The sequence below is a fragment of the Macrobrachium nipponense genome, chromosome 6 (assembly GCF_015104395.2).
Source record: "Macrobrachium nipponense isolate FS-2020 chromosome 6, ASM1510439v2, whole genome shotgun sequence".
NCBI lineage: Eukaryota > Metazoa > Arthropoda > Malacostraca > Decapoda > Palaemonidae > Macrobrachium > Macrobrachium nipponense.
This window is the reverse complement of record NC_061108.1, coordinates 63159271-63174907: the sequence shown is the minus strand read 5'-3', so window position 1 is coordinate 63174907 and position 15637 is coordinate 63159271. Positions and strand designations below refer to the sequence as shown.

At 37.7% G+C, this 15637-nt stretch overlaps 1 protein-coding gene across 1 annotated transcript in view; it reads left to right on the top strand.

Annotated features, from left to right (window-relative positions):
• LOC135216338 (WD repeat-containing protein 19-like) overlaps positions 1–15637 on the top strand; it is a 927827-nt gene that overhangs the window by 548669 nt on the left and 363521 nt on the right. Inside the window, 2 exon segments of the mRNA XM_064251544.1 lie at positions 1535–1682; positions 10399–10472. Of these exon segments, the coding sequence (XP_064107614.1) occupies positions 1535–1682; positions 10399–10472 (222 nt within the window).

The following is a 15637-nucleotide window of genomic DNA, read 5'->3' as shown; positions in this document are numbered from 1 at the left end:
AAGGTAGTCGATGAATGGTGCAATATACTCTTCTTTTAGAAATATCTGGAAAATATTACATACAAATTTCTTTTAAAGGGGTTAAAGTCGTTAGGCCTACGTGACAACCATGTCTGTTTGTAAAATCTTGTACGTACGTGCAGTAATGTAACAGACAGGATTTCCCATAGCAATCACTCAATTTCATTCAATTACAAATGACTAAAGGTGAAATAGTTGTCTTGTGTTACCAAGCTTGCATAAATGTGCAAATTTATTTTTCCATTAGAATTGGTATGTAGAAGTTCGATGTGCTGGCTTCTAACTCCGCCCACTGCAGGTGATGTTAGTACGAGGGCGAGCTCTATGGTTGGCTGGAAATTGGCTGGTGCAATACTAGTACACATCGCGGGAATGTGCCGCCCGGAAACTCCTTCCCCCACCACCCACATCCCCAATAACCCCTTTTCTGCACCTTTCTTCCCCAGCTCAGCAATGCCTTCAGATCCCCTCCAATCCCGCGCAGGATGCCCGATGCCGCCGCCCGCCCCCCCCCCCCCCCCTTTAGAACTTTTCTGTGGCTTCCCTCCTCTCCCAAACCCTTTTTCTGCCTGTTTATTCCAGTAAGCAGTACTATCAACACTTCTTCGTGCTTATGGAGGACAGTTTTTTAAAATATTTTTGACATATTTATACTGTTATACATATATCCTGGGTGCCACTTGGATGTGGATAGAGTCAGTCCCGGATAAGGAGAATGTGGATAATTGAGGGGTTGGTGTAATCGCTTCATATGCCAGTTTTTACTATAGGGCTATGTGAGTTGGCCCAGATTATTGTGCTGGGTGTATGCAAATCTTCTACCTAATGAATTTAGTTATTTATCAGGAGTCTGCACCCCTGAACTGTCCATTAAATTGAGCTGTCACTGTATAGTGTAAAGCAGAGGTTCCCAAACTTTTTTCTGTCGTTTCCCCTGCACCCAGTTCAACCATCCAGATTTCTCCCTCCATGTGTATGAGGGAAAGAGTAGTTAAAACACACTGTGACTGTTTACTAATTTATTTTTCAAATGTACAAATATACTGATAAACATACAGTTACAGAGTAGAGTGATAGAGAGCGGTTAGTAACAAATAAAAAGGACTTTTGTTTACTCTTCTACTTTAGAGTTAAATTAGTGAGAAGGATGATTGTTTTAATTAGTAGGTAGTGTAATTATTTCCCCCCTGGTAGCTTCAATTTCACCCCAGGGGGAAATTTCCCCCAGTTTTGGAACCACTGAGGTAAAGGGAATTTGTACTGAGAATTCAAGTGATAAATATCTAACTATAACAGGAGTATGCAAATATGAGTTGATTGATGGATGTCTTATTTATCCCATGTTGATATGCTTAAAGCCAAAATAACATATAAAACGTTTGCCTTTGTAGGCGATCTTTTTAATAATAATACTTATTATGATTTTTTATTTGTAAGTCATGTTTTATTGTTGCTAATGCATTGACAGGATAGCCAGCGAATACTGAATGAAACACTACTTTTCTCTTTATAGGTCAATGATGACTTGCTGGAAATCCCCGAATTTCCTGGATCTTGCAAAGGATGTTTATGGGAAAATTGTCCAAGTGATCGCAATGTGTTTGTTTTATTTGATGAAAAGCAACTGTACACATATGTTTTACATCAAGAACATATTAAAGGTAAGCATTTTTTCTAAAAAATGTGTGTACAGTATACATACATATCCTGATTATATATGTTTGCCATAATTTTAAATCTATTAGGTTTGGTAGAACTGTTTGTAATTCATGTTACATTCAGATTCTCTCATCCAAGTGTCCAAATTTATATAATGAACTCAGTTGTACTTCCAAAAATGATTTAACCTGGACTGTAAACACATTTAAATGAAGCTTAATGGAATACAGCCACTCCCCGCTTGGGGTGAGGCCACACCAGACTCGGCGAGCGTGGAGGTTGCAGGGAAGAGGTTCCCGCGGCACTTTGAATCATTGGGTATCTTATTCGCAAGGCCTATACAAAGAGGTCAGACGGACAGAACTGTCATCTTCGCTCCTCTCTCTCGCTGTGACGTCACGCTGGCCACAGCTGGTGATTCACTGGTGGGCCGCGGCATTGTAGATTAAAACATTATTGTTATTTCTCTTTGAGTAATTCTTGCTTTTGACTACTTAATCTGATACTTTCGTTATCAGAAAATTCCGAGAATGCCCAAACAATTTTATTGATAAAATAATATTACTGTAGCCTTAGTACAGCAGTGTGAATTGAGAAGCAAGTATTGAAGGAAACACGGTTGTAGTTGTAACTTTTATTAATGAAAATAATTTCTAAACACTTGAATACAAACAGAAATAACTTCATTTATTTTACAACAATTCCTCGATTGAAGGCCTTAAAATGTTGAAAGTATTTATACATAGATCTAAATATTTAACTTTAATTTTTTTTTCTTGTGTCTCCCCGATCATTTTCAATTTTCATCTTTCTCTTCTTTGTTTTAATAGTATTATTTAGGTGCCTTAGTTTAAAATATATAGAGACCTTTGCAAAGAATTCAATAATCTCTTCAGGGACCTTTACTCCTGATCGTTGCAATTCAGCAACAAGAGTTTTTCTGCATGCTTTCCCTTCTAAAAGTGATGAACCGTGAATTATGTTGAAGACTTCTCGTAGGACACTTAATTGAGAAGAAAATTCTTCTGATGGCATATACACCTCACCTCTGTTTACCATTTCAATCCACGATTTATTTGCATTTTTACACTCTTTCATCTTTTTTCCTAATTGTGGATATTTTGTAGAAAACTTGTTGACAATATAACCACCTACATATTTTAGAGCTTCATCTTCAATTACAGTGGCAGCCGTTTTTTCGTTTTCTTTATCCAGAATCTGATTGTTTACATCTTCTGTGGGGCATTCAAAATTTAAATCTTTAAACAATGAGCTGGTCAAGTATATTTCTAATGCCAATTCTCTATCTTCACTGTATTTTGAATTGCATGAAGACTCATTTGTCAACATGTCATAATCGTTGCTCTTTGCAATGATGTTTGTTTTTTCACTAATTATTTTTACACCTTTTTCCCAGAATGAATGACCTAAGCCTAAACTTGAATTCAACAGCATTAGGGTGATCGTATGTGCCCTTCATTTGCCCTATGCAACCGAACAGATGCTCTAAGCAGTCTTGATTCAACTTATGCGGTCATGATGTAATCTACATTAAAGACATCTTTAACCATTATTAGAGAGACCAGTAACCGACTTACTAGAAAGAATTATGCCTTTTTGAAATTTGTACAGACATCTTGTTTTCTGTGATTTTACTTTTAAAGAAGTCATTACCTTTATGACCTTTTCCAAATTATTTATTTGAAATTGTTTATCAATCCCAAAGCCATTTCTCGCTGGTATATCGCAATACATGGTGTTTGAATTGATTATATCAAACCAGTCATTTATCAATGAGATAAAATCAGAAGTAGCTTGCCAGTTATTGGATTCCAACAGACCTCTACTTCCCAAATACTTTAATGCACTTGCACAAGATGACGATAATAATTGCACAGCATACTTGACACGCTGCCTGTGCTGTTCATTAACAGATAGATGGAGTTCATTCATTTTATAGGCCAGCACATATTCTGTACTAGATTTTGCCAACATTTCACGGATACTTGTCAGAAATGAAATCACTGCCTAAATAAAAGCCTGAATCAATTAAGTTATTTCTGACTAATTTTATCAAATGGGGAACGTTGGCAAAAACGTATATCTCCCTGTCAGCACTTGGGTTCTTGAATGAAATCCTATTGACAAGAGGATCAATGCCAAATTCTTTACACATGCAAAGATTGGCTGATCCCATGTCAGAAACAATAGCATGCTTTGGATTGATTTCATCACATAGGCAACACACGTTTATCCACTTATCACAGTAAATTTTGTCTCTAGGAAACGTAAAATACCTAATGCCATTGCCTTTTGATTTTCTCTTGGTATTCAGGCATCCATAAACAGAACAGTTATTTGGCATTGTCGGTTAAGTGACTGCTCTCGTTGTAAGCATAGGCCTTGGTTGTAAGAAGGTAACTGACCGGGCTGGGGCGAGCTGTGGCGAGCGTGACGAGCCCAGAAGGGTGACTCAGGGATAATCCTCTGTCCAACTGACCTCTTTGTATAGGCCTTGCTTATTCGGGTGGCCACACAAGACTAGCGGGGCGGCTCGACCCTCTGCAGTTGCCACCAAGTGATGTAACATGATTTAAAATACCACGGCAGTTCCCGGCGTCTTCTCCCAAAACAACCCCATTTTCTATATAGTAATTATGGGCTGTGTTACTTGAATGGTTACTTCTCTATATTGATTATATTGATATCTATGTTGTGAAGTTAGTTCCCTTATTAGGGAGTTTCATTTGTAACCTAGAAATTGTTTAAAGCTTATTATCATTGTTAAGTAACTGATATTAGCATCGAAACTTTTATGTATTAAGCGACTGCATTTATCTATTCAGTAACAATGTCAAGTTGATTATTCCATATCTGTAATGCATACTTAAATTAGCAGTCATTTCAACACCTCTCATATGTGTACTTTCAGACTGCGTTCAATTTTGTTCCCAATAAAGAGTCAAGGAAATAGACCGACTTCTTATATGGTCTAAACGCTTTCCCTGGAGATGAGTTCATTACTGAATTTAAAGTGAATATTTCAAAAGGACCACAATGCATAGATATACCCTCCAACTTGACATGGTTATTATGCACTTAGCCACTCAAATAAGCATTTTCCAGCTGCATAAACTTGATAAGTATACGAATTTAGTGCAGCAGCATCACTGATTCATGAAATATTCGTGGTACTTTGTACTTTCTTCATTGATGTTAACAATGAATGTACAAGCAAAACTGATTTTTCCTTGTGTTACTTTCTTTTATGTAAAGTTTACCATTGAATTTTTTTTTTAAATACCGGTAAATTGTTTATTTCAACATAATGCAGCCAAATATTAATTTAGTTTTATATAATTTGCAATTAATTCTGGTTCCTCTGTTTTTCTAAGTATCTTTAAAGAAGTAACCATATATGCTGTTAGTTTTGCAATAATAAAAAGTTAAAATCCACATTTTCTTTTCAATTCCCTTAAAGTAATAACATTAAGGGAAGTAAAAGGAAAATGGGGATTTTAACTTTTCATTATCACAAAATTTACTGCCAAAAAGGTTACTACTTCCCGAATAATAGTTTAGGAGAGATGGTGCGTCTTTTGTTTAGTGAGACTGACTTTTACTATCGAAGCAAAGACTCAAAGACCATTGGGTCATACGTAGTATATCGTCAACTTTAACACTTAGGTTTTCTATCAAAGGCAATTTCCTATCCAACCGTGACAATGACTTATTTGCATAGAAGTATATTTGACCGCTGAGAGTGATGCGTGGGACGGTGGCGTTTCTGGTGTGGCCATGTGTCGTTTTGACGCTGCTCTCCCGCTCGAGTTGTTTCTGCACCTCGACGCTTCCCGCGTCCGGTGTGGCCTTACCCTTAGTGACTTAAGCCTGGGTCACACATTGGCGATTTCAAACCATGTATGTCGTAGCGGCCGAAACTTTGCTCATTACGACCCCAATACGCTCTCCTTACAACCAATTCGCCATAAATCAGCATAACTCATAACCAAGTCCCCGAGTTTGACGAATTTACGCCAGGGATGGCGACTATGCAAGGCTGCCTTGCATAGTTGCAGTCATTCCACAACTACTGTGAAAAGTTGCCATGTCATGGCGCAACACGTAACAATTTCGTAATGGCCTCACGACTTACGGCACTTGATCACGCAAGTTGTAACTAGCAATGGCGTGTTACGGCATTCAGTACAACATACGCCATGTACTTGGCAAACTCATAACGTGCGCAGTGGGGCTGTGCAGTGAGTCAGAATGTGTCAAGTGTGTCGGCAGCATATAAAAATAGTTCAAGGGCTTAGTTAATTGCCCACAGCTGCCTTGGTTTTGGATTCAAGATTTTCTGTATTTTTGATATAATTTGTGAGTTTCAGATATAGGTAAATATGACACTGAATACAACTTAAACGAAAATATATTCTGTAATATAAATAAAGATGAAGTTTAACTTTTATTCACGAAATTTACACAGTTTTTAAACATGAATATCTGTAGTGAGTTCATTGCAATCAAAGTCAATATATTAGCATGTTTTGGAGTACAGGAAATGAAAAGGCATTTTCTATTTTGAGTAAAATATATATTGCATTAAAGATTTTCAGTAGGTATTCTTGATATAATTTGAGAACTTCAGATATAGATAAATGTGACACTGAATACTACTAAAAAGAAAATATATTTGGTAATTATATGAATATTTATGAATTTTAAGTTTTATTCAGGAAATTTACATAGTTTTTCGGCATGTTTTCTGAAGCATGAAAATGCATATTTTATCGTTTTATTAGTATATCATTGAATCCTGCCAATGAATGAAACCTGAAGGGGAGTTTACATAATCCCAAAGACGACCTCGTGTGTCAATGAGTCCTCTCAATTGACCTCACTCTTGGCAGTAGGATTTTTTAAAATAAAAATTAAGTCGCACAACAAACAAGTGTCTAGCACCATGGACTCGATACGATCTTGAAGATTTATGGGGGTTCCTGAATCTATGGGAGATAAATGGAAAATATTGATTTAGTTATTAGATATATATATATATAATATATATATATATATATATATATATATCTATATATATATATATATATATATATATTTATATATAATATATATATATAAATACGTAATCTCATCTCTACTGATCGTTTATGTTGAGTTAGTCTTTCCAGACCAACTCAATATAAACGATCAGTTAGATATGGGCAACATATCTAAGAGCAGCTGTCGATAATTGGATCTGACCATATAGAATATATCTTCCTTAAGGCAATGATGAAGTAAATTAAGACAATTAACAGAACCAATGTCGGCTGAGTGGTGACCTCAGGCATCACCTAAGGGTATATCTCCCACTTTATATTTCGCCAGTGCAACTCCATCTATCATTCACTGCTTAATAATGGTGGAAGTTAGTCCACCGAAATATAGTCCTTAGTTTTAAACCAGAGTGTTTTAATGGGCCTTTTATACTTGAGACACATCCTGTTTTAACAGAAGGATTGATTTACATTACACATACACACACATACATATATTCAGGGTGTTTCAAAATTAGAGCCCCCCCCCCCCTCTACAGCATAAACTAAAATTGATATGGAGAAAAACAAAAGTATCAGAACAGGTATTCAAGTTTCTCTGTGAGTATTCAATATTTTGTGTGGCCTCCATCTGCCTGTACCAAAGCCAGCATTCTTGAGGGGTATGATTTCAGAAAATTGCAAAAAAGCTGAGACTCAAACTCCATTTCCCTGAGCACTTCAGTACCCTCTCTTCGCAGGTCGTCGATGCTTGGTATACCATCATAGTTCACTGTGTGCTTCAACACAATCCTTTAAAATACTACCAATGTTTTCACAGACATTAAAGTCAGGGGAGCTACCTGGAAATTCACTTGACAAGAAGAAATCAATACCACTGTTTCAAAGCAGCTCCTGTGTCTGAAGAGCCTTGAAACATGGTGCCTTATCATGCAAAAATGTGACTTCTTCAAGAGATAACACATTGTCAGGATCTTTGAGGAAAGGAAATACTCCACCAGTAGGCAAAGTCTCTCTGAATAATTCACCATTCCTTGACTGTCCTTTTTCTTTGATGATCTACATTAATTGTTTGGCTGTGAAACAGAGAAAAATTCCAAAACATTCAGGAAATTTCACAACTTGGCGATAGTGCACATCATCGCTGATATCCAACTTTGCAGCCCAAATTATGTCATTTTTATGATTTGGCTTCCTGACTGTGTAAATGAAGAATTCATCTGATGCAGTAACATGGAGAAAGTCAGCTTCATCCCAATCTTTAAAAAATGAACACAAAACCATGCACGATCTTCTCTCTGTTGCTGAGTGATGTTGGACTTGCTGATAACATGAAATGGCTTGATACCAGATTTTTTCAACTCACGATATACAGCACTATAACTTCTCTGGTTTCCCCTTACCCCTTTTTGTTTCTAGTTCAAGCACCAATTTACATAAAGACTTTCTTGGTCTACCCATTGGCTCAGCTATGATGTCTTTTAACTCCTGAGAAAGGACTTCAGGCCTTCCCAGATTCTAACTCTTTTCGTGATGACAGTTATATGGATTCTTGTTCCAGATTTTTTTAGCAAAGGATTCATGTCTTTTAATGTATTTAGCTATCCAGGAACGTGAAATGAAGGATGCACCAGCATCCCTGGCCTCTCTGAAGGTTATAGCCCGGATTCGTTCAACCCATCTGATTTCCTCCGAGTCATTAGCCATGGCTGTATCTAACTCCATCACTCAGTCTGAAAATACAAGAAATGTAAAATGAAAAATAGCTTAATAGAAACTTAGGATAATGTAATTGGAGTTATGCTATAGCAGAAAACTTCATAACTCCATTTGTTTGTTCTGTGAAAGGGGGCTCTAATTTCGAAACACTCAGTATATATGTATATATATATATATATATATATATATATATATATATATATATATATATTACGTATATAGTCCTGAGTTTTAAACCAGAGATTTAATGGGCCTTTTATACTTTGAGGCAATATTCTGTTTTAACTGAAGCATTTATTTACATTACACACACACACACACACACACACACACACACACACACACACACACACACACACACACAACACACACACACACACATATATATATATATATATATATATATATATATATATATATATATATATATATATATATATAGTATGTATGTATGTGTGTATATATATATATATATATATATATATATATATATATATATATATATATATATATATATATATACATACTATATATATGTGTATATATATATACATACATACACAGTATATATACATTTTATATATATTTATAATACCTATCTATATAATCATATTGCCTCTGGCGAATTAGCAGAAATACTTTGTTTATGCAAAACACGCAATGGCATATGTCTGTGAGACCAAAGTCTCTTTCCCTCAGCGGCGTGGTTGGTATGGTATTAGCATCCCACCTCGGTGGTCGCGGGTTCGATTCTCAGCCATTCCATTGAGGAGTGAGAGATGTGTATTTCTGGTGATAGAAGTTCACTCTCGATGTGGTTCGGAAGTCACGTAAAGCCATTGGTCCCGTTGCTGAATAGCCCATGGTTCCATGCAACGTAAAACCACCATACAAACAAGCAAACAATCTTTCCCTTTACTTCATTACATATCAGATGTAATCTTGATATAAATGCAATTTTAATGGCTTTCAGTTGGAGGTGCAAGGCAAACTTTGCTAAGGTTTACCTGTAGGAGGTAGCTCTTTATGTTTTAGAATTATAATGGATTCTTCAGAGTTGTCTTCCTTATTTACTGTCATGTTGTCTTTGGAGATAGACTTTCTGGTGTTACTTGCTGTTACATGTCACATGACTGGCAAGTGCTTATTTCTTTCCAGGAGTGTACAAAGGACTTACAATAACTTCAAAATATCTCAATTTTACTGTCTAAAAAGGAGTTTCCCTCATTGAATGGACTCTATGGTCCTCACAGGGCTGGGAGTTGGCTTGCTGATATAGCCCCACACTAGTACTGAAGGGGTCTTACAGATCCAAATCAGTTGTTCTGGGGTGTTCAACAACCATATCTGCCTCCCTTTAAGTTGCAGTTTGGACTGATTATAAGTTCTGGTGAAACAATTTAATAGAAAAATTTTTTTTCCATACAAACCCATTATATAATACAAAATTTTGCCTTCTGACCTACCAGTTTGTCATATTTAATGACCCGAACTGCATGAAAAATTGGGCAATATCTGCTGGTGACCTATGGATCCATAGATTCATGTGCATACTGCCAACATTCTTCTCTTGCTTTTTAAAATTTAAATGTTTGGGATATTTGAAGAGCATGTCTGTGATTTGATTATGAATAATGGATTTGTGTGAGAAAATTAACTTTCTTAAAATAAAAGAGGCTCTCTGTACAAAAATAAATAGTATTGCAACACAATCTATTTGTTTCAAGTTTTAGTTTTGGTGTTCTAATTTAAATCAGGTGTTTATATATCCTTGGGGAAGGGTCATGGTTTTTAATGTTGATATATTTTATGACTGTGGTCAGTGTGGAGTACTACGTAGTTTTGATTTTTTTTATCTACCATACAAAGTGTTCCTAATTTGCCAAACATATAGCATATGCAACAGTATGTTTTAAAAAAAAATAAACATGTGTTACAGGTCCTCATGTTGAACTTGTTGGTACAACTAAAATTCCACCTGGTCAAGTGCCTTTGCTTCTTTATAATGGAGAGGTAGGTAATTTTCTCTTTTGAAGCTCTGATTTAGTTTATATACTCTTAGTATGATTGCATGAAAGAACTGATGGTCATGTGCAATATGTACAGTATATTATTATTACTAGCAAAGTAGATACCTTAGTTGGAAAAGCAGAATGCTAAAGCCCATAGGCCCACATACGGCAAGTAAAAAAAAATGAGAAGTAAAGATCTATGAAAGGAAAACAAGTATGATAAATAATATTAAATATCCTCTAAAGTAAATAAATAAGATATAACATATTGAGCCTCATGTCAGCCTTCTCAGTGCTAATCTTGGAAGCATTTGCAACAAGCTTGAACTTTGAAGTTCAGAGGATTCAAGTACAGGATTAGGAAGAACATTGTGCAACTTGGCCTCAACAAGAGTAAAACTTAGAAAATTGATTGATATTGGATTTCACAGAAGGCAAGGCAAGGATGTTAGATTCTGAATGTAAAGGACAATTAAAATTATAAATTATCCTATAAGGTATTCACAATTCGTTATGTGCCAGAGGTAAGTATGGAATTACGAAATTTAATGGAACCATTTTCCCCCAACATTTTAAAAGGTAAGTCAGCTGCTCAAAAACGGATGGAAATAATATTTAAAGCATTGAAGAATAAAACATTTAAAACATAATACTCTGAAATTTGAATAAATTGCATAAAGTTAAAGAATCATTGTTAATGACACGATTTGGGAAGTGGGGAGATCAAATGTTTAAGAATTACTGACAAAGATGGGTGGTGGTGGTAGTGTTAGTGGTTGATGGGGGCCAGTGGATTGACTTTTGTTTGACGCTTCTTCATCCCATATACTGATAAGCACCAGGCACTAATGTTAACTATATATATATATATATATATATATATATATATATATATATCTATATATATATATATATATATATATAGGATATATATATATATATATATATATATATATATATATATATATATATATATATATAAGAAAAAAAATTAATGGTACCCTTCTGTGAAATGAAAGATATACCCTGCATATGCATGGTTAAATATGAGATTCACACACACATGTGCAATTTCAGGTGCATACTGATGCACAGCTAGAGTTTTGATTCACAAATATTATTTTTAAATGCAATGGTCCTTGGGATACATATGAATTAGCACAAACTACATTACATGCCAGCCAAAATACTAAAACACTTTTCAACCATGCTCAAGTACAAAACAAGTCAACAGACCATGTAAAGTGATCAATTTTACATAACCCTTATGTCCTAGGGTTTCAAAGCCCAAGGTAACTTGGTTGGTCCTTTCTCGTTTTCTTGATCCAGCGCCAAACAAGTACATTCGTGACGATTATTATCACTAACATGCACATAACCAATGCTTGAAGTGAATAGTAGTAAGTGGCTTCTTCAAACGTGAAAACAGGATGGATGGGATCCATAGTATCCAGATCTGTGATAGTTTTAGCGACAGAGGGGTTGTAAGGGAGGGGAATTGCTGCTATGTGGGTGGTCCCCCAGGTATAGTTTGCAAAATAGGTTTTCCCTTGGACGATGGTGTTTATCTCATGGACGGTGTAGTCGGTAGTTGTACCCACGCAGCCGTCAGCAGCGATGACAGATGAGATGCCGCTGATGAACCATCTGGGCAGATGACATCCAATTTCTCTGAAGAAAATCTTAGCCAGGTTCCATTGTTCAGCCTGTGAGCAAGCTTAGACTTGTCATAGGTGTACAAATAATTCGAGCAGTGTTCTCACGTATGGGACAAAGTTCCATTGAGTGCTAGGTCTAACTCGCATGAACTCTCGGAAATATTCCGGAGTTCAAAGGAGTCGGCCATTTGAACCTTCTTATCCATGGCTGTGTCACAATGAACGAATGCTTCTAGGTCACTGACGACCGTAAAAGTTTCCTTGTTAGAGGAAATTAATACATAGGCGGACAGATTGGATATAACTGGTAATGAGCTATTTGACATGTACGTAGGAAAAGGAGAAATTTTATAGGATTCCCACGCGTCGGAAGGATCAAAAGGGATATCGATCATGATTTTCCTTTGCTTTATGCTCACGGAGATTAAACTATAATAGAATTCAAGCTTATGTGATTCGATCAACAGAGTGTAACCGACTCTATCACGAGCATTCTCTATAATCCTTGTTAAATCTTTAATGGGTAATAAGTGCGATGACAGAACACCTTTAGTAGCAAGTGTGATAGCTTCAACGTAATCTTTGGATTTTTCAATGAAATGAGAAACTTTATTGTATGTATGATCCATCTTCGCATCATAGTATGATAATGTAGCGAGCAAGGATTGAACGTCCTGAACGTGATTCAAGTTACTTGAATGTTCATTTACTACTGTAATGAGTTTGTTAATTAATTTAATTTGTTTATTTAGTTTAGAAAGGATTAATTCTTGTTCATGCTGTAATCCTTCTATTTTCTTATTCTGATTGTTAATTTTAAGACGATGATTAAAGCGTAATAAGGAACTCTTAGGATTAATCCCATATGAGAAAAATACTTGAACAATCAGTATTATGTACAACAAGACAAGCTTCATATTGAAGCCTGCAAATAGCAAAATTATATATGTAATTACACGTTTTAAGTATAACCAACACATGAAATAAAATATGCTACATAGAAATTTTTTTTTATAACACAGAAAGGAGATTTTTTCATACAAACCCATAACGGGTTAAGCCCTTACGTGCGGCCTGGAAACTGCGGATGTCAGTAGGTTTGGTTATGTTCTGAACTTCCAGCCTATTCACTAGGTTTGGTTATGTTCTGAACTTCCAGCCTATTCACAACCAAAATTTCAAGGATCACGAATGGTCCTTCAAATTTCGGAGTTAGTTTGTAGTTCAGCCCTTTCTGTACGTAAACTTGTATGTATATTACGTCGCCTACTGCAGAGTGTTTTGTTTGTTTTGCATTTTCCTCATGTGTATTCTTCATGATTATTTGAGTATATTCAAGATTCTTACGAAGTATATTGAACCTATTTACACTGGTATCCACGATATCTTTGAGAGTATCTGATAAATTGGTGGTAGGTGTGAGGATATGAGGGATTCCGTGTCTACAAGCATAAGATTCGTAGAACTTTCTTGCACATTAAATAGCTGTTTTATACATTCAACTTCCCTGCCAGATATATACTTAGCTATAGACTCTGTCGTCCCCGACAGAAATTCAAATTTCGCGGCACACGCTACCGGTAGGTCAGGTGATCTACCGCCCTGCCCTGGGTGGCAGGACTAGGAACCATTCCCGTTTTCTAATCAGATTTCTTCTGTCGCCCGGACCATCAACATTGTTGTTGGTTCCTCTTGACTGGATTTTCTTTTTTCATCGACAATTGATCTTCTTGACCGACTTTTGGTGACGTATCTGGATTGTTGGATTGGCATACGCTTTTGTGGACTGTTTTTGTGGACTTGCTTTGGATTTTTCTTAAAATGTCTGACGCTGGAATGGTTGTGAGACGTTGTGTGAATGTAGGCTGTAAGGTGAGGTTGCCGAAAGCTTCGGTAGACCCTCACACCGTATGTAAGGGTTGCAGGGAGTATGAATGTTCTTTCACTAATACTTGCAAGGAATGTGAGAATTTGAGTGAGAGAAGTTAGATCTAAATTACTTATTTGAAGAAGTTAGAGAGAGAGAGAGAGAGTGAGGAAAGCTTCCTCTAGAAGTTTGAGTAGTTCTAGATCTAATGAACTAGTTCCTAGTTCCTAGTTTGGGATCTTCCCCACTTGTAAGAATTGCTACTTCTCCTTCCTTTTCAGCCTCTTCACCTATTGCAGATCCTGTAGATTCGGCAAAAGAACTTGCGGATCTAAAAGCAGCCTTCAAGATCATGGAAAACAAAATGGCTGCTCTGCAAGGTAAGGCTAGTGATATTACAGTGGACAGTGATGTGAGTGTCCCCAGTGTGGTGGAGGGGGCATCTAGTCGGCTCCACAACGCTCCCAGGTCTAGACCTCTTCCAAGCTCCCATGCCCAGAGGAGAAGGAATGTCAAAACTGTAAGGAGGTTGCGTGAGTGTTTCTCATCGTCGGGGTCTTCGTCTCCTAGACACGATTGGAGGGATTCTGATCGCTCGCGACCAACTGAAGAGGAGTTGGAAGGCGCCGACTCTTGACTCGAGCCCGGAACGCTTCCCTGAGGAGTCTCCTTCGGATGTTAAGAGGGCAAAGAGAGCCCTATTGTCACCCGTAGTTGGAGTGGAGCCCATGGACTCCTCCCCTCCTCCTTCTCCTCCTCCCGAAGAGGATAAAGAGGAGGCTACTAAAAGATTTCTAGTATCTATGCAAGAACAGATATCGTCGTTGGTAGGAGTGCTTTCAAAGGAGCCTCCTCGAAGGAAAGACACTTCCCTTCCCATCAAGAGGTCCTCCAGACGTGTGGAGGTACCTGCCGCCAGGAACGAGGCTCCTAGCAAGAGCGAGGAGCCAACCAAACGTAAGGCTTCTACTAGGAGTGAAGAGTCGTTCGGACGTACGGCACCTTCCAGGAGTGAGGAGTCAACCAAGCGCAAGACTCCTACCAGGTGCGAAGAGCCGATCAGGCGTCTGGCGCCAGCCAGGAGTGAAGAGTCACCCAGGAGGCAGGAGCCAAGAGCCAGGAGTGAGGAATCACCCAGGCAGGAGCCAGGAGTCAGGAGCCAGGAGGCGGAGCCAGGAGTCAGGAGGCAGGAGCCAGGAGTCAGGATGCAGGAGTAGGAGTCAGGAGTCGGAGGCAGGAGTCATGAGTCAGGAGTCAGGAGTCAGAGTCAGGAGCAGGAGGCGGAGGCAGGAGTCAGGATTCAGGAGTCAGGAGGTCAGGAGGCAGGCGGCAGGAGGCAGGAGGCAGGAGTCAGGAGTCAGGAGTCAGGAGCCAGGAGGCAGGAGTCGGAATTCTTCCATAAGGCAAGATTCGAATAGACTCGTATCCGGAATTGATGACTCTTCTCCAGACAGAAGCACCTCTCCTTCGGATCGTAGGAGGTCTTGGAAAGACTCTGCCTCCAAACGAGAACGTTCTCCCTCTTCTGATCGGGTTTTGGAAGAGGTGTCTGAAGACGAGCTCCCTACAAATGAGGGACTCTCGAACTATAAGACATTAGCCTCCTTATTACTGCAAGAGTTTGGAGACTCTCTTAGTCCA